Below are 19,737 nucleotides of genomic sequence, written 5' to 3'. Positions count from 1 at the left end.
TATTCAAACATTTAATTCTCTTAAAAGAATCACAGTTTCTATTTTCTTTTTTAAAATTATTGGTTGTTCAAAACATTACAAAGCTCTTGACATATCATATTTCATACATTTGATTCAAGTGGGTTATGAACAGTTTCTATCTTCTGCTGCTCCTCCTTTAAAGTGTTAAAAGACTTCAATTTTACTTAGCCAACATAACCAACAGAGTAATACCACTTACGCTATTAATATACAGTTATTGTGGCACTAAAGTCCTTGTATTAATAAAGGATTACTGATTATCCCAACATGTTAGTTACATCCTTCTGAACTCCTATAATACAAAATTTTATGACTACACTGCTTGGAATATAAATACCAATATAATGCTGCTGGAATCAACTTATCTGATTTAAAAAAAAAAAACGTCAGTCTTAATTTCAGATGAAAAGTTTAATGAAATGATTTAAATGAAATATATAGACAGATATGCACATACATATAAATAAAAGGTGGTAACTTTGTAAACTGGGAGGGTTTATGTGCAGTTGTTAAGATCATAGGCTCTAGAGTACTACAGAAGTTACAACCTATGTGGCTACTAAGCTTTTGAAATTTGACTAGTGTGACTGAGGAACTTTGAATTTAATTTTAGTTTTAATGTAAATAACCACAGGTAGTTAGTGGCTCTTGTATTGGTGATATTATTTTGGCAGTGCTGTGGATTGAACCAGAGCCTTTTACATTTTATTTTAGGCATGTGTTCTACCACTGAGCTACATCTCAAGCCCCATGGCTGTTGTATTAGATGAACAGTGCAGATTTAGTTTTAAGTGGATTTAAATTCTAGTTCTATTTCCTAGCTTTATGTCCTTGAGTAAGTTGCCTCTGTGAGCCTCAGTTTCCTGATCTGTAAGTGGGATTAGTAAGTATCTATTTCACAGGATAACTATGGAAATTAAATGTTACATATGAAGTGCTTAGAACAGTGCATGGTCTACCAATGATCTTTGTGTTGTTAAATCTAATGGTCAGGCTGAGGACATAGTTTGGTGGTAAAGCATCTGCCTATTAGCATGCATGAGGCCCTGGGTTTGATCCCCAGTAAACACAAAAAACTAAATGAATGAATGAATGAATGAATGAATGAATGAATAGTCAATTCTCAGGCATGATCTTTTCTCACCATCAGTAATATCTGACAGAATTTAACTCTCTTCTCCAAAATACTTTCTTCTTTTGGTAAGCTACTGGGAGAACTCTACCAGTATTTTTTTAAGTACTTTTTCTTATTTCTAATATCTTTTCTAAAGGTGCAAAAGCAGACTTTAATAAAAACAACAAACCACCAGCAACATGTTTCCACACAGTAAGGGGTTTTAGACTTTAATCAAGTTTTTCTAATAAAAAATTCAAGAGATGTTTGACAGGACAAGTTATCTGATGTAGGAATTATTCAAGGAGACCCTAGACTTATGGAAGTCAAAGCTATAAATGGACTAACAAGTTATTATTTGACCTGAGAATGTGTATGTATATATTTTAAATGTAAGTCATGTTTAAAGGACATCTCTCATAATCTAAAGTGAAAAACTTGATAATACTTGCTAGGAGCCACAAGCAAATAATACGATGCATGGCACTTTGGGTTGTAAGCTGACACCAGCTAGCCATTGAGATGGTATGATTATGTTAAGATTTACATTCATATGGAAATTGGACTCCTGCTGTTCACCTTGGCCTGCTAAGGGACTCATGTTACGGGACTCCTGGAGAGTTCCCATTGGTTGGGGAAGGATAGTAGGAGGGAATTCCGGGGAAGTGGGGGGGGGCGGTTCCGGTAGACGCGCGCTTGGGTGGACCGGTTTTTGGCTTGCCTGCGGCGCGTAGGGAGTATTGGCAGCTTTTTCAAAAATAAAGTTTTGTTCCTGCTTGAGTGGCTCGTGATTCTGTGCCCAGCCAGACTGAGGCAAATACTGAGCAATTTATGTAGATAAAGATAAAAATGTTAGTACTGTAAAGAACTTTAAACAAGTTAATGTGTTGCTCTAATTATATAAGAGACTGACACAGACAGGAAGTGATTTGTTAATTCTTATGTTTATATAAAGATAAAGGGCCTGTTTCTTTTCCTTTTCTTTCTGTATTTTTTAACTTTGCTCTTTAATAATTGGGTAATGTTCAGCCAGGCATGACAGCACACACCTGCAAACCCAATGACTCAGGAGTCTGAGGCAAGTGGATTGCAAGTTCAAGGTCAGCCTCAGTAACTTAACAAATTAGCGTGACCCTGCCTCAAAATAAAAATAAATAAATAAGTACATTAAAAATGGCTGGGAATGTAGCTCAATGGCAAAGCAGCCCTGAATTCAATCCTCAGTACAAAAACAAAACACAACAAAAAAGTTAGATGATCCCTTGCCACAGAGTTATTGCAAGGATTAATGAAGTAACATTTGCTTGTTTGTGCTGGGGATTGAACCCAGGGTTTCATGCATGTTAAACACAAATTCTACCACTAAGCAACACCCCCAGCTTAAGATCATATATTCAAAAGTACATGGTAGAAGCACTCAATATATATGAATCCTTTATCCTCATTACCTTGTTTTAATGTTTTCAAAAGATCTTAATGTCTTTTACACATCTACAAACTATTCTTGCCAAACATATCTATCATAAATCTAATCAAGTCTTTAGATTAATTTCTAGTTTCCAGTTTACAGAATATATGAAAATTAAAAGAGTAAGTTCAAACATACTATCAGGAAATAATAAAATAAGTACAGAATGGAGGGAGAAGAAGTAACTGCACCAAATTAGAAGATACATAACAACCAAGTGTAGTATGTGTATCTTGGGTGGATCTTGGTATGAACAAAGTAATAAGTAAGATATTTTGGAGACAACCTGAATATAGATGTGTTATTGGACAATGTTAGGAAATTAGGTTATTCTTTCCATAGTATTGTGATTATGTAAGAAATGTCTTAATATTTTAGAAATTATACTGAAGTATTTACAAATTAAATATTATAATGCTTGTAATATATTTCAGAAAAAAATAGATAAGGCAAATGTAGTGAAATATTAATAACTCCTAAATCTAGGTGATTAGCACATGAAAATTTTATATTTCCAGTTTGAAAATTCACCAATTTATCATATTTTCTTTGTAATAAGGGAGAAAACATTCGTGTAGCAGAATCCTGAGAAAGCTGAAACTCTAAAAGAGATGGTCAGTACCCTTTTCCCCTAGCTCTGTATTTTATCATATCAAAACAGTAATGAGGGGCTGAGGTTGTGACTCAGTGGTAGAGCGCTCACCTAGCATGTGAGAGACCATGGGTTCTATCCTCAGCACCACATAAAATAAATAATATAAAGGTATTGTGTCCAACTACAACTAAAAAATAAAAATATTAAAAAAAAAAAAACAGTGATTGGGCTGGGGATGTGGCTCAAGTGGTAGCGCGCTCGCCTGGCATGCGTGCGGCCCGGGTTCGAGCCTCAGCACCACATACCAACAAAGATGTTGTGTCCGCCGAGAACTAAAAAATAAATATTAAAAAATTCTCTCTCTCTCTCTCTCTCTCTCTCCTCTCTCACTCTCTCTTAAAAAAAAAAAAAACAGTGATGTGCTGGGCATGATTGTACATGCCTGTAATCCCAGCAACTCGCCTTTGGAGGTTGAAGCAGGAGGATCACAAGTTCAAAGCCAGCCTCAGCAACTTAGCAAGGCCCTTAAACAATTTAGTAAGATCCTGTCTCAAAATAAAAAAAAAATAATAATAAAAAGAGCTTGGCATGTGGCTCAGTGGTTAAGCGCCCTGGGTTCTAATCCCCATACCCACCCAACCCCCCAAAATGGAAGTAAAAAAGTACTGTGAAATTGAGATCTTAATCCAAGTCAGCCCTCTCTAGATTTTTTTTTTACAGCTAAACTGAATGCATCACTATATGCCAATACTATTCTAGGACCTTCAGATGGGAATATCTAATTTAATTTTCACATCTCTATGAAGCATCGACTATTATTATCCCCATATTATAAATCAGATGACCAAGATGGTGAACCAGCATGGGCTGTTGGTGCTGTCTCCCAAAACCAACCTTAAAGAAACTAAAGAAGATAAAAGTAAATATGAATTTCAGAAGCTTACAGACACATATATCTTTGGAGTGGCAACTGGCATCATATGGCATGTAATCAGTTATTAATCAATTAATCAAGTGGTGAAAATATTTCCAATGAAATTTACACAAAAAATTATTTAAAAAATCAGATGACTATTGGGGATAAAAAATTAACAGTTGAGATAACTGAATGGATAGTAAAAACAGCAGGAAGGGTGCAACTGAAGAATAACTTTAGAGAACCAGAAAAATCAGACTAAGGTGCTTTTCTAGAAGACAGTAGAAAAATAAGGAAAAAAAAAGAAATAAGAGTAAAAATGAAAAGTTAAAAGATAGGAAGTGTAGCCAGGCACAGAGGCACACACTTGTCATCCCAGCAGCTCAGGAGGCTGAAGCACGGCATTGCAAGTTCAAAGCCAGTTTTAGCAACTTAGCAAAGGCCCTAAACAACTTATCAAGACCTTTCCTCTAAATAAAAAAGGGCTGGGGATGTGGCTCAATGGTTAAGAGGTCCTGGGTTCAATCTCTGGTACAAAAAAAAAAAAAAAAAAAAAAAGACATGGAAGTAAAGGAAAAAGAAGGCTGGACTGTAGCCGAGTAGCTCAGTGACAGAGTGTGCATGCAGTATGCATGAGGCCCTGGGTTTGGGTTTGAACCCAAGCACCACAAAAATAACCAAAAGGGGCGGAGGTTGTGACTCAGTGGTAGAGCACTTGCTTGTCATGTGTGAGGCACTGGTTTGATTCTCAGCACAGCATATTAAAAAAAAAAAAGAGCCAACAATAACAACAACAAATTTTTAAAAATAATGAAAAAGAGCAGGCATTTAGATAATTAAAGGTCTCAAAGATGAAAATAAAAGTGGAGAGGGTGACATTTTGAAGAAACAGTGGACATAATTTTCTCAGAATTATAAATGAAGAAACTGGGGCACAGAAAAGTCAAATATCTTGACTAGGGTCAAGAATCAAAGCCAGGTGGTTTTGCCCTAGAGACCTGTTCTTAACCAATAAGGTATAATGACTTAGGGTTGAAGATCAATAAATTCAGCATGAAAAGTAATTAAAGAGGACTAGGATTAACTTTACTACCCTAGTATTTTATAGTGACTAAAGGATGAAACTTACTTTCCAACATTATATACCTTGATAAAATTGAACAAAACCTATAGTACTGATTAAGGATACAATGAAACCACAGAAGAGTGCTTCAGTTTACTTATTTCACAAGTTTAATCATATAATTTGCTGCAGTCTGGCTGGGCACAAATCACGAGCCACTCAAGCAGGAACAAACTTTATTTCCAAACTCCACCAGCACACTCCACACATGCTCCCTGGGAACCTCTCTCTAACGCCACCCACGTGTGGCCTCCAGGCTCACACCACACCAACCGGAAAATCCCTCCTCCAGACCTTCCCCAACCAACGGAACTCCAAAGTAGCTCGTGAACTCCAAAGCAGCTGAGCTGCCCCATTGCCGGCCAGTAAAGGTCAAATATACAATACAATCAATCCAGCATCACAGCAATTATATATAGCTTAACTCAAATCATCATCTCAATGGTTCGTTGGTGTCTCCTTTCAAACATTCCCTCTGGCAAATGCCAGGCATCATTCTGACCTGCCGTGGCTCTCAACAATAATTAATGTCAGTACGGCATAATGTAGTGGTTACTGTGCAGGGTCATGGCACTGAGTTCAAATGCAATACAGGTGCCACCACTTATTAGCTGTATGACTTCTCTATGCTATAATCTCATCATCTATAAAAATAGAAATAAATTGTATCTGCTTTGTAAGGTGGCTAATAAGGATTAAATTAAATAATGCTAGAAAACCCATTAGCACAGTGCCTTGCATAGAAAATATGCTCCATAAATGTTAGTTACATTATCGTCATCGTCATCATCATCATCATGATGTAGTGATAGGAGTTGAACACAAGGCCTCAAGCATTCTAGGCAAGGTCTCTGCCACAGAACCACATTCCCAGCCCCAGTTTATTTTTTTTTTAATTCAAAGTTAGAGCTAATAGCAATTGTAAAGAAAAATGATGTTGTTATAACACCCTGTATACACCAGTATTGACATTTTAAAAAATACAGATTCTTAGGGGCTGGGCTTGTGGCTCAGTGGTAGAGTGCTTGCCTAGCATGTGTGAAGAACTAGGTTCAATCCTCAGCACCACATAAAAAATAAATAGATAAAATAAAGTTATTGTGGCCAACTACAACTAAAAAACATTTTTAAAAAATACAGATTCCCTTTGGGTCCACATCCAGAAGTTCTTAGATGAAGCTACAAATCTGCCCATGGTGGTGATGCATGCACACCTATAATCCCAAAGACTTGGGAGGATGTTAGGTTTGAGGCCAGCCTCAGAAACTTGGCAAGACCCTGTTTCAAAATAAATATAAAAAAGGCTGGGGATGTAGCTCAGTGGTAAAGTGCTCCTGAGTTCAATCACCATATATAAAAAAAGAAAGAAAATTGGTACTTTGCACTTTATCAAGCCTCCTAGTGATTCTGATACAGTTTAGTCCAAGGACTACAAAGGAGAAAAACCATTATTTTAAAGGCCTATCAACCATCACTTTATAACAATCTGCTTGCGATTTTAGAGCAAGAATTCATTATTCATGTAATAATTTCCACTGGATACTCACTTATGTGCTACAATGAATATTATGTCACATGCTGGGAACACTGTGATAAAGACCAACTGATATATTCCCTGCCCTCATATAGACAGTTTAGAGTCAAAAGGGAATAGACAAATATTTTAATTTGACTATACAGTAGAAAAGGATCTACCAGTAAATTCACTTAATCAATGAGCCTTTACTAAATACAAAGCTGGTATTTTAAATGTCAGGATTTCCATGATCTTGAGTAGCAAATACTTCTGGTGTCTTAAACTTTCCATGAGGAAACTGAGCCAATAGAATCTTGTGTATCATTCCCAACAATGCCAGCAAGGCTATCTTATATATTCTGATGGTTTTGCTGGCAATTATTTATAAAACAGATGGCCAAGGTTTGGGAGGCTGCCATTTAGGGGCATCTTGAGTACCATGGATTCTGTAACCCAAATGATTTTCCTAAAAGGACTTGGTGACTGGCTCCTTACAAAATATCACTATAAATGAAGCATGGCCAGCCTATTAAATATTTACTGTGTGGTGTATGGAGGGATACTAGAAGTACTCCTCCACTTTTAAAAATTACTATAGAGATATTAGCTTGTTATAAGGTAGATAACTTATCTAAAGTTGCCTAAAAACACCTTGAATGTTGGGAAGGGTATTCATTCTGATGTAACTGCATGCTAACTTCATTGGAAGTGATTAACAATATTTAAATATTATCATATTCCAAATCAACTATAATTGATCTCTAGGAGAGTCCAAGCCTCAAATACCTGTCTCTTCTAAAGTCTAGCTAAGATTATTTCCTCCAGCAACTAAATGTCTCTAAAGGATCAGGACCTCCTATAACACCTGTGAAGTTAATAATAATAAAAAAAACCTCAATTCTATATTGCTTTCAAAGAAATAAACCTACTATAAAAGAAATATTAATAATAATTATGGAAACAGAAAACAATAAACATTTGAAAAATTACTATGTACTAGGTAGTATTGCCTCTGTGAGGTAGGTACTATTATATTCTTGAGGAAAGTGAAGTTTAGAAAGTTGATGTGGTGGGGCTGGAGTTGTGGCTCAGCAGTAGAGCACTTGTCTAGCATGTGCAAGGTCCTGGGTTTGATTCTCAGCACCACATGAAAATAAAGTCCAACTACAACTAAAAATAAAATATTAAAAAAAGAAAGAAAGTAAGTTTATGTGGCTTGCCTAAGATTACACCCTAAAAGGTGTTTGGCAGGTTAGGGGGGGTGGTTAATTCAACAATTCTTGTTATTTGGCATCACATCCCACTAGCAAACACTAAACAGGAGACTTCAGTAATCTAAAAAATAATGGAAGATTTAAAACCATTTCTCTTAAGTTTATTGTATTTCCTGGTCATCAATTATTCAGATGAATAATAATTTTAAGCTAGTAAATACAAATTATGGGAATATTACTAGAATTTATGCTAATAAACAACCAACATTAAACTTGTGATAAAAGAGGCAAGAAGTAGCAATGACATCAAACCTCATATTTTAATTACAAGTATGACTTCTCAGAGGTAAATGTTAACAAAAACTGGGTCCATGTGCCACCATGTGGTTCATATGTCATAGGTTACTAACACTTGCCCTATAATTAATGGGTCCTTTTGAACCTGTATTCTTGAAAGTAAATGTATACTAATCCAAAGAGAGTTCCTGAAATTGGATGATTAGCTATTTCATACTTCACATCAAATTATTTAAATGGAGTATATTTCACACTAGTGTTAAGAATGACTAAGGTAAAACCTTATGTTACCACCCAATGGCTAATAAAACTACACAATAACATCTCTGTTCAGTAAACTGTGTTTTGAGGTATTAAAGTTTGAATACAGGACTAAAGACAAGGGGAGAAAATTGTACACAAAATTAGGGTGGAGAAAACAAACATAAAGCCACACTTAGAGTACTTTAGTTTAAATCACATTTTGTTCTCCCTATAATTACCAATAAGCAGTTCACATTTAAAAAGACATAAGTAGTACACTGCTAGAAAAGAGAAGTGAAAAAATTTTCTATGCCAGTTTTGCTGGCTTTTGTTTTCTTAATAAAGGGTATAGAGCTTAGGCTGTGTACACTGTACTTAAGATGAACAAAACACCCACTTAAGCATATTATAAAACATGACCTTGACTAAAATTTTTATCTCTGATATCTATGTAATTTATAATTTTATTATCAGAAAAGGTAAGTTTCCCAAGCAAAATTTCTATAAATGTTAAGAGGCTAGATATTACTTTAATATTTTAAAACAAACAAGAATGTCAATAATTATTGCTAGAAATTTGTGTTAAACAAATCTGCAAACTTGCTGAAGTTTCAAAAAGGCCCAGGACATAAACTTGAAAAACTTAAGAGATGCAATAGACACTTGGTAAACATGATTTAGGAGACCCTGAAGTCAATTTATTGGGAAAAAAAAAGAATCATAGGACTATAAAACTGTTCTACTTCAAAATGGGAAAAAAAATCTTCATTAGCAACAACAATTAAGAATCCAATGAGGGGATTTAAGAAAACATAAGTAATAGAGTAGGGTAGTGAATGAAGCTTACTTCAAAGGCTGATGTAGGAAAGAATGAGAAGATACAATTTAAACTTTAGCTCTCTTCTTTCATAAAACCACTGTGACAGCCTAACCATTCTTCATTTCAATGTCACTGCTTGCAAAATAAGTCTAATTCTAACATCACCTTTCAATGATGTATAGATTATTAAATAATGATAAAAGTCCAGTTAAACATCACTATAAAGAAATTCAAAAAAGGCCAAAGTGCCCCACATTTTATTATTCACTATGGATAATAGAGGAGGAACAAAAAAATACAGTTCTGGCCTGTGAAGAGTTGCAAAGATAAAAAAAAAAGTTTGAAAAAGTCAAGTGACTAATAAGTCTCTGATATTAAATCTAATTAGAATGTGGAAGAGTAAAAGAAACTAAACAAGAACAGAAATACAGTGGCAGAGTGCTTGCCTTGCACATGTGAGGCACTGGGTTCAATCCTCAGCACCACATAAAAATAAATAAATAAAATAAAGATATTAAAAAGAGAATAGAAATACAGGAACAGAGATAATATAATAAAGAATGGATTGTGGCTCAGTGGTAGAGCGTTCGCCTAAGACATGTTCGATCCTCCACACCACATAAAAATAAATAAATAAAACAAAGGTATTGTGTCCAACTACAATAAAATAAACATTTTAAAAAGGAAGTAATAAAGCAGAAAGATATTAAAAAATCACATATCAAGTAAGTTCAAATTAAGTGCACACAATTTAATCACCATTTAGGTAACAATAATGGGAGAGGGGAATAAAAATGTTCCATTTTGAATCAGTCCTTCATCTTAAAAATTAAAGTAAAAATGAAGGGGTTCTCAAGTACACTATAATAGTAGGAACCAAATTTGCAATAAAAGCAGGGACAAATACCAAGAAATCCTTTGTGATAAATATCAAAACACATGCTTGTACCCATTACAGAGGACCAATTTTCAAATTTTATTAAAGTACTGGCAAAGGTGAATGAAATTCTAAATATTAACCTAGGAAGAAAATTAACATTTCTTGAATACCTACACCAAGTTTCTCTGTTCCAAGCACTAGCTCCTTATTTAGGACTGCCATTATCTCTCCTACCTGAAGGATCTTAGTATCATTATTTTAACATTCATTTTTTCCTCTTCTCCACTCCATCTTCCACAATGGTACAAAAAAATAATATTTTTAAAATGTAAATCTGATGTCTTTTGCTTGAAATTCCTAAACAGATCCTACAGCCTATTATAATACAATGTATAAAACTCCTTAAAAAAAAAAGACAGGTTCATGCTGTGTTGTTCAGACAGGGTTTGAACTCTAAATAATTCCAGGTTCAGCTTTCCTAGGAGCTTGGATTACAGTTGTGTGCTACCAAACCTGGCTCCAAATTCTCCATGATATGATTCCCACCTACTTTTTAGTCTTTTCTCTCATCTCCTCCCATGACTACCCCTACACTATCACTATTTTCTGATATTCTTATATATTTTTAATCACTTGATGCTCCTCAAAAGTGTCATGCTGTTTTATGAGTGATTTTTTCCTGCTCCTCTTAGCCATACAAACATGTACTCACTTCCATTTTCTTTTTTAAAAATATTTTTTAGTTGTTGATGGGCCTTTATTTTTTTTATTTATTTAAATGTGGTGCTGAGGATTGAACCCAGTACCTCACACATGCTAGGCAAGCGCTCTACCACTGAGCCACACCCCAGCCTGCCACTTCCATTTTCAACATCTGTTCAAGTCCTCTTAATATCAAGTACCCATCATCAAATTCTTTAAGAAAGAAATGAATTATTCTCCTTTTGGTGCCTGTCCAAATTCCTGTTATAGGACACATAATTTTTATTACATATATTTTCTTAGGTAAGCTTATCAGAGGGTTCCTGAGAACAGTATCCTAGTTTTATTTATAAATGTAACCCTAATAACAATCAAGGCATATCATAGGCACCCTAAAACATTTTTAGTGTATTAATGAATAAATAAGCTTCATTATTTAGGTTAAAATTCACTCTCTATACCTTTGAGAGCTACATTCTATCACCAATTATTGAGATTATCATTTATTTTTGTGAAATGTCTGAAGAAAAAGTAGGTTCAACCCTCCATCATGTCAGTTTAGGAACCAACCTCCTCAACAAGACTCCTGAAGCACAAGAAGTAAAATCAATAATTAATAAATGGAATGATGGCATCAATCTAAAAAGCTTCTTCACAGCAAAGGAAACCATCAAGAACATGAAAAGAGAGCTGACAGAATGGGAGAAAATCTTTGCCACCTACACCTCAGATAGAGCATTAATCTCCAGGATATATAAAGAACTCAAAAAACTTAACACCAAAAAAACAAATAACTCAATTGGTAAATGGGCAAAGAAACTGAACAGACACTTCACAGAAGAAATATAAATGGTCAATAAATATATGAAAACATGCTCAATTATAGAAATGAAAATTAAAACTACACTGAGATTTCATCTCACTCTAGTCAGAACAGCAATTATCAAGAATATAAGCAACAATAAATGTTGGTGAGGATGTGGGGAATAGGTACACTCATACATTGCTGGTGGGACTATAAAGTGGTGCGACTACTCTGAAAAGCAATATGGAGCTTCCTCAGAAAACTTGTAATGGAACCACCATTTGACCCGGTTATCTCACTTCTCAGTTTATACCCAAAGGATTTAAAATCAGCATACTCTATAGTGACATGGCCACATCAATGTTTATAGCAGCTCAATTCATAATAACTAAGCTTATGGAACCAACCTAGGTACCCTTCAACAGATGAATGGATATATGTGGTGTATACACACACACACACACACACACACACACACACACACACACACACACACGAATATTACTTAGCCAAAAAGAAAAACGAAATTATGCCATTTGCCAGGAAAAGGATGAAACAAGAGACTCTCATGCTAAGTGAAATAACCCAATCCTCCACAAAAATGAAGGCTGAATGTTCTGATATACCAATGCTGACTCACAGTGGGAGAGGGAGGTGGTCACCGGATTGATCAGGGAAGACTGGCAGGAAGGGAGGGGGAAAAGGGAATGACAAAGACAGTAGAATGAATTGGACATAACCTTCCTATGTTCACATGCGAATACATAACCAGTGTATTTCCACATCATGTATAAACACAAAAATGGGAAGTTATACTCTATGTATGTATGGTATGTCAAAATACATTCTACTGCCGCGTATCACTAAAAAGAACAAGTAAAAAAAAATTACTGCCAGTCTAATGATGCAAAACCCCACATTCATCATACAACAGCCTCATTCAAGAACTTCTAATGAATACTATTTTAAATTCAAATGCCTCCACTTGCCTTTCATGGGTCTCACAGTTGGCCTCACACTACCAATACAATGTGAACTCTTCTTTAGATCCATTTCTTCATCATCCCTTAGGCCTAAGGCCTTCTATCCTTCTGGACAAACTTTCTAACTGGTTGTCTATATCTCATTCTTTACTTAATCCAATTAAATGATAATCATATTTTATGGGCCAACTTCTCTGATTTATATCATCAAAATTGTACCCGAGGGCTAGGGTTGTAGCTTAGTCATACAGCGCTTTGCCTAGCACATGTGAAGCACCACATAAAAAAATAAATAAATGTATTATGTCCATCTACAACTAAAATTTTTTTTAAATGTATCCAAAAGCTACATTCTTCTTTCCTATCTATTATAGCAAACATACTGCTAGTCACATCAGCCCTTCATTCTTTTTTTTAAATTTTTTTAAGTTGTAGATGAACACAATGTCTTTATTCATTTATTTTTATGTGGTGCTGAGGATCGAACCCAATGCCTCATATGTGCTAGGCAAGAGCTTTACCACTGAGCCACAACCCCAGCCCCAATTCTTTTGTTTTTAAGAATGTTACTTTCTTTCCCCAATTGGACTATCATCTCCTTCAGGTAAATCTCACATATACCCTAAGCCTTATAGATCCCTGACAGTTTTTTAGTTACTGTGATAGTTCTTAGAAAGGTAGCATGATATAGTTTTTCTTAAAACTTTTTTGCCTTGTTTCTCACAATTGGAAATAATCCCCCCCCGCCCCCCGAGCTGGAGATCTAACTCAGGGCCTCTAGCATGCTAATCAAGTGCTCTACCACTAAGGTATATCCCCAGCCACTGGAAATAATGTTCTAATCTTTGTTTGAGAGGCAGTAAATATAAGATTAAGAGTACATGTGCCCCCAAATCGGGATGAGACCCTTGGCTTCACAAATGCTAGGCAAGTGTTCTGCCACTGTGCTACTTCCCCAGCCCCAGACTACATGCTTTTCTGAATTCAGCAGATGTGATTAGAAGGCCAGCTTCAACACAAATTAAGTGTATAAACTTGGGTAAGTTACATAACTCTCCAGCCTCAATTTTCTCATATTGATAATGAAAACAATATTACCTGGTTTTCAGTTGCTACTGGATTGAGGAAGATAATCTGAACAAGCTGTTTAGCCCAAAGTATGATATATCAGAAGAAATTAGTAAGTTAAATATAATTTTCCTTTTTTAAAATTTTTAGTTGTACACGTACAAAACATCTTTCTTTCTTTCTTTATTTTTTATGTAGTGCTGAAGATCAAGCCCAGTGCCTCATGCATGTGAGGCAAGCACTCAACCACTGAGCTACAACTCCAGCCCCTAATTTTTCTTTTTTAAAGAATGATGGGACAGTTGAAGCACTTTGTGTTAATATGGCATTTGATCACCAGACACTGAATCTACTGGTGCTTTGTTCATGGACTACTCACTCAGTCTCTAGAGCTATGAGAAACAAATATTTCTTTTACAGTTAGCTAGTTTATGGCATTTTTGTAATAGCAGCCCAAACTGACTAAGACAATAATAATTTCATGAATGCTTACAATATTCTTTGTACTCTATATATTGAATTTTTTAATTAAAAAGATGGGGTCCAAACTAGAAAAACAAGGTGGTAAGCCAAGGAGGGACTTTAGAGACTGGGAAAAGGAATGAGAAAATTATGGGCCAGCTATTTAAAACAATGGCATTTGGGCTGGGGCTATAGCTCAGTGGCAGAGCGCTTGCCTAGCATGCATGAGGCCCTGGGTTCGATCCTAAGCACCACAGAAAAGTAAACGAATAAAATAAAGGCATGGCGTCCATCTACAACTACCAAAAACAAAAGGCATTTGACATTTCTTTTCATTTTTGCTCTTTGGCAAAGCACTAAAAGCAATATACACTAAGAGAAGTCTGTAAAGCAGGATACCTTTAAAGATTCAGAGTTCTAATTACAAATAACAGATGGTTTCTTTCCAGATAGCCTATAATAATTAAATTGTACTTCCTAGGGAATTTTTAAACTCTTCTTTAAAGCACAGACAATGTCTTATTCTTCTTACTATATCCTTATAGCACCTTTCAAAGTCAGCAAATAATAAATGCTTATCCAATTAAACATATTTCCTATAACCAGAAATCCACCATGTAGTGAATAAACTTAAAGCAATCTTCCCTTTTGAAAATTCGAATGTTTGCTTCCTATTGGAAAATTACTAATCATGAGTTATTTCTTGTAAAAGTTAGATTTAAATTTAAGTATAATTTTAGGAAGTATGTTAATTTTACAAATATATATGTATGTACTTCTCAAAAAGGGAAACTTCACTATTTTTTAAATGATAAAAATAGGTACAAATCCTGAAAAGAATATTTCTTGCCATTTAAAATCATGAAAATTGTTGTGGATACAAAAGTTAATAGAAAAATAAAGAAGATACGCTATGCAGTAATTTTAAAATGACAATATATGTGCCAATACAGAAACATGTTCAAAATACATGTAGGTGAAAAAAGTAAGCTGTAGAAGAGTATGCATTGTATGATTTCCATTTGTGTTTGTGTACTTTTAAAGGTATGAAAACAAACCTGTTTCTGCATAGGGAATTTCTCAGTCTATTCAAGAATCTTAACATTCTGTGATATAATTAAGAAAGTCAAATTATCAGTTTAATATTTCATAACATGAATATTGAAATGATACTTTTTATTAAAGCATATTTAAACTAATAGAAAAATGGTCAAATTAAACCTTGAGTGGACCTAACTAAGTCCAAGGGACTTCACAGCAGTTGTCACTATGACAAACTCTTGGGTTGGAGATGTAGCTCAGTGGTAGACTAGTTATATAGCATGCTGGAGACCCTAATTGATCCCCCGCAAAAAGACAAACAAATGAAATGCTTTCCTAAATGTTTTTTTAATATTTATTTTTTGTAGTTGTAGTTGGACACAATAACTTTATTTATTTATATGTGGTACTGAGGATCAAACCCAGGGACTTGAATGTGCGAGGTGAGTGCTCTACCGCTGAGCCATAACCCCAGCCCCTTTCCTAAATGTTTTATCAGTGAACTTTAAGTTCATTGATTAGAAGAATATTTGCTCACATATATAAAATAAAAATATTTTAAAATGCTATATATTAGCACTTGAAAAACATTTATTTCTATTCCTATTTGCTTTAATTAAATGTGTCCAATCATATTAAGAGCTAATATACTTTTGAGTTTCTAACTTAGGGTCAGGCTAGTTAGGCTTCCCTAGCCACTGTGAATTAGTATGCAATTTCATTTTATTTGCAGTGCTGGGATTCAAACACAGGACCTTTGCCCATGCTAGGCAAGCTCTCCAACACTGAGCTATACCCTTGACCCCTACTTTTGAGAATGTTATTTTTACAAGTGACTAAACTTTGATGAATGGAGTGGATACCCAGGTAGCTACTTTTCCCATTCTTTTAACTGTGGCATAGAACATTAAATACTTGAATTTGAAACCAAAATAACTGGAAATCCACCACTCCCTGCAAAATGGCTTTTAGATAATGAAAATCAGTTTAAATGAGTAACATCTTTATTTAAATGAGAAAACATGTAGATTTTCTTCTATGTTCAAAAGGGTCAAAATGACATCTACCATCATATCAAATTTTATAAAATAAACACACAACTGCTGTTTTACCTAGAAGTGTTTATACTTGCTATATTACTATTAAATAACAATTTCTTATCTGAAAATGTACCAGAATATAGATGTAGATATTAGTCTTGGCTCTGCCATTCACTAGCTGAAAACTGTGGTAAGTCAATGTCTCTAATTCAAACTTTTCCCATTTATAAAACAAGAGGGATTCACTAGATTATCTCTTAGAGTCTTTTCGAAGTGCAGGAAGTCTTACTTTATCACAGTGAAAAGCACTGAATAAATGGTACTATTTTATATGCTGATTCTTTTTTAAATAGCTGAATAAACAATTATTTGCCTCTAACAGTGTAACAGTGTAAGAAACGTTAATGTATATATTAAGGAAATCTGAATTATAATGTTAATTCAACAAATTACTGTCCAATCAGAAAAGTTATTTCAATGATCAACTAAGGTAACATTGAAATACTTAAAAAACGTTTAAGTACTATAGAGATTTTTAAGTAAAAATTATTTTCAATTAAGTTCTACAACTTCATAATTTTTGACATATAAAAGCTATAAAAACTTAACCCATTTTGTCACATTATCCCAAATGTGGAATACCTATAGAAACATAAATACATAATAACATAATTACATAAAATTTATACTAATATATAATATATAATCGATAGATTATGATTTCTGACTTTTGTTTGGTACTGGAAATTAAACCCAGGGGTGCTTTCCACTGAGTTATATCCCCAGTCCTTTCGTTTTTTATTTTCAGACGGGTCTCCCTAAAGTTGTTGAGGCTGGCCTCAAATCTGCAATATTCCTGTCTCAGTCTCCCAATTTGCTAGGATTTTTAGGTGTGCACCACCATGTCCAACTGACTTCCAACTTATTAAATCTACCAGTGTCAATTTTATTGAAATACTCACAGAATTGAAAACTTGGAATTTAATGGATTAATGGACTTAATGAATTTAGAGATATGATGAAACTATTGCTATAACTGATGTCATGAACATAACCAACACTTCTAAATATTTCATCCCACTCTTAACATTGAGCTACATACCCACCCCTATTTTATATTTTATTTAGAGAAAGAGTCTTACTGAGTTGCTTAGTACCTCGCTGTTGCTAAGGCTATCTTTGAACTTGTGACCCTCCTACCTCAGAAATCCAAACTACTGGGATTACAGGCCTGCGCCACCATGTCTGACCCACTTTTTAAAAATAAAAACACTTAATATAAAATCTACCTTCTCGACAAAGTTTTTAAGTATACAATGTAGTACTATTAACTGCAGACACTATGCCTAGAACTAGTTCATCTTGCCTAACTAAAACTTGGTGTTCTTTGACAAATGTCTTCCATTTTCCCTTCCTCTTAGTCCTCAGCAACTACCATTTTCCTCTCTGCTTCTATGAATTTTAGATTTTGCATTTAAGTGGTATCATATAATTTATGTTCTGTGTCCTTTTTTCACTTAGTTTAATGCCCTCCAGAGTCATTCATGTTATTGCAATCAGAAGGATTTCTTGCCTTTTTAAGGCTGAATAATATTCCATTGTATGTATATTTCACATATTCTTTACCCATTCATCTGTCGATGGAAATGAGGTTATTTTCATGTCTTAGCTATTGTGAATAATGTTGCAATGAACACAGGATTTCAGAGACATCTCTTCAAGATCCTGATTTCAATTCCTTTGGTTATAGACCTAGAAGTGAGATTGCTGGATCATATGGTAGCTCCATTTTTTAGTTTTTTAAAGAACTTCCATACTGTTTTCAATAGTGGCTGTATAATTCACATTCCCACCAACAGTATACCGTATTCTCCATCTCCTCACGAGTACCTAGTGTCTTTGTATTTTTGACAATAAGTTATCCTAATAGGTGTGAAGTGGTATCTCTGTTATAGTTTAGATTTGCATTTCCCTGATAATTTGTCATAAAGAAAAATCCATCAACAATGTTGCTTAATTCTTAAAGATTTCATCTGTTCAGTAGAGTTTGCTATGACAAATTCAGAAAATTACATTACTTATAATCATTTCATTTTTCTCTGAACAAAATGTATTCATGTGTTGCTTTGTATATTTCTGTACTTAGTGAAAATAGGAGACTAGGTAGATACCAAGATATCTGCAATGAATACCTTTTGAAATACTTGTTGGGTATTTGCTGATTCTTACTTGCTCTATGATAGAAAAGAATGCTAAACAAGACAGAATTATAAAGTAAAATATAGACTTATTGAAATTATGAATGCTCTCTACTGGAGATTTCTTAAAAGAGAATCATACTATTTGTTTTAAGGTCTCAGATGTTTTTCTGGGGTGAGGACAGAAATGTTTACTTAGCATAAAATACATATTTCAAAATATGTTTCTTTTCAGTGTTATATGGAAAACTTATCAAGCATCTTCTCACTTGTAATTATCTGAACAAGTTTATTAAATACAATTTTCACACTGAAAATGGAAATATAGTCTCAAATAGATGACTAACTTTCAGAGTAACAGTAAAACTTCCTTGGTCCATGTTCACTATTTTTAAGCCAATAACTTAAATATGTTTACCTTTGGCAGCATGGGAGTATCCCTCTTCTTCTTCTTTTCTGAATTAGGGTCATCTAATAAGTCTGGCTCAAAAGTATAAAGTTCAGTAAGCTCATTCATAGTAAAATGGCGCTCAACCTGTTGTTGATCAACGACTCGAAAAGATAATGACTGCTTAGTTACTTGCCGATCATATATCTTATCTTCCATGGTTCCCTTTGTAAAAAGAAGGAACAATATACCAATAAATAAAATTCTATAAACATGAAACTTCATCAGGAGAAATATGGTTACTAGTTAATAGGAGATGGTAAAACTTCCAGATAATCATTTGTCATGAAGGAAAATTTATTAGAAATGTGGTTTAATTCATCAAAAATTTCATCTGTTCACCACAGATTGCCATGACAAATTAAGAGAATCACATTCCTGGTAATAATTCCATATTATCTGAACAAAATGCATTCATGTGTTGCTTTATATTTCTTTGTGTGGTGAAAGTGACAGCAGGTAGCTACCAGAAATAAATAGAAATAAAAAGGATAAATGAAATTAGGATTTAGGTGAATACTAAAGTTAGAATGCAAAAGAACAGTTTAATTCCTTTTCCATGGAATATAATGAGCTATCAACAATCACTATAAATCAACTTTGTATCAAGAATTACTTTGTATAATTTCAGGACAGAAAACAAAAATGCCATTTCCATTACATATATGTAGCATTATAAGCTACAATATAAAGAATCTCTACACAAAATAACAGGAAAGTGTTTATAATGAGGATATTAATCTTATCACATACTAAAGAAGATAAAATAAGCAGGGATCTACC

The 19,737-nt window shown here is 34.2% G+C and overlaps 1 protein-coding gene across 8 annotated transcripts in view; it reads right to left on the bottom strand.

The window, feature by feature from the left end:
- Window positions 1–19,737, bottom strand: part of ATRX (ATRX chromatin remodeler) — a 230,856-nt gene that overhangs the window by 13,283 nt on the left and 197,836 nt on the right. For all 8 annotated transcript variants that reach the window (XM_081276837.1, XM_081276832.1, XM_081276834.1 and 5 more), the window contains one exon: window positions 18,925–19,119. In XM_081276837.1, the coding sequence (XP_081132963.1) occupies window positions 18,925–19,119 (195 nt within the window). The remainder of the gene's footprint in view (window positions 1–18,924; window positions 19,120–19,737) is intronic.

Source organism: Spermophilus citellus (genome assembly GCF_964194105.1).
Source record: "Spermophilus citellus genome assembly, chromosome: X".
NCBI lineage: Eukaryota > Metazoa > Chordata > Mammalia > Rodentia > Sciuridae > Spermophilus > Spermophilus citellus.
This window is presented reverse-complemented; position numbering and strand designations above follow the sequence as displayed.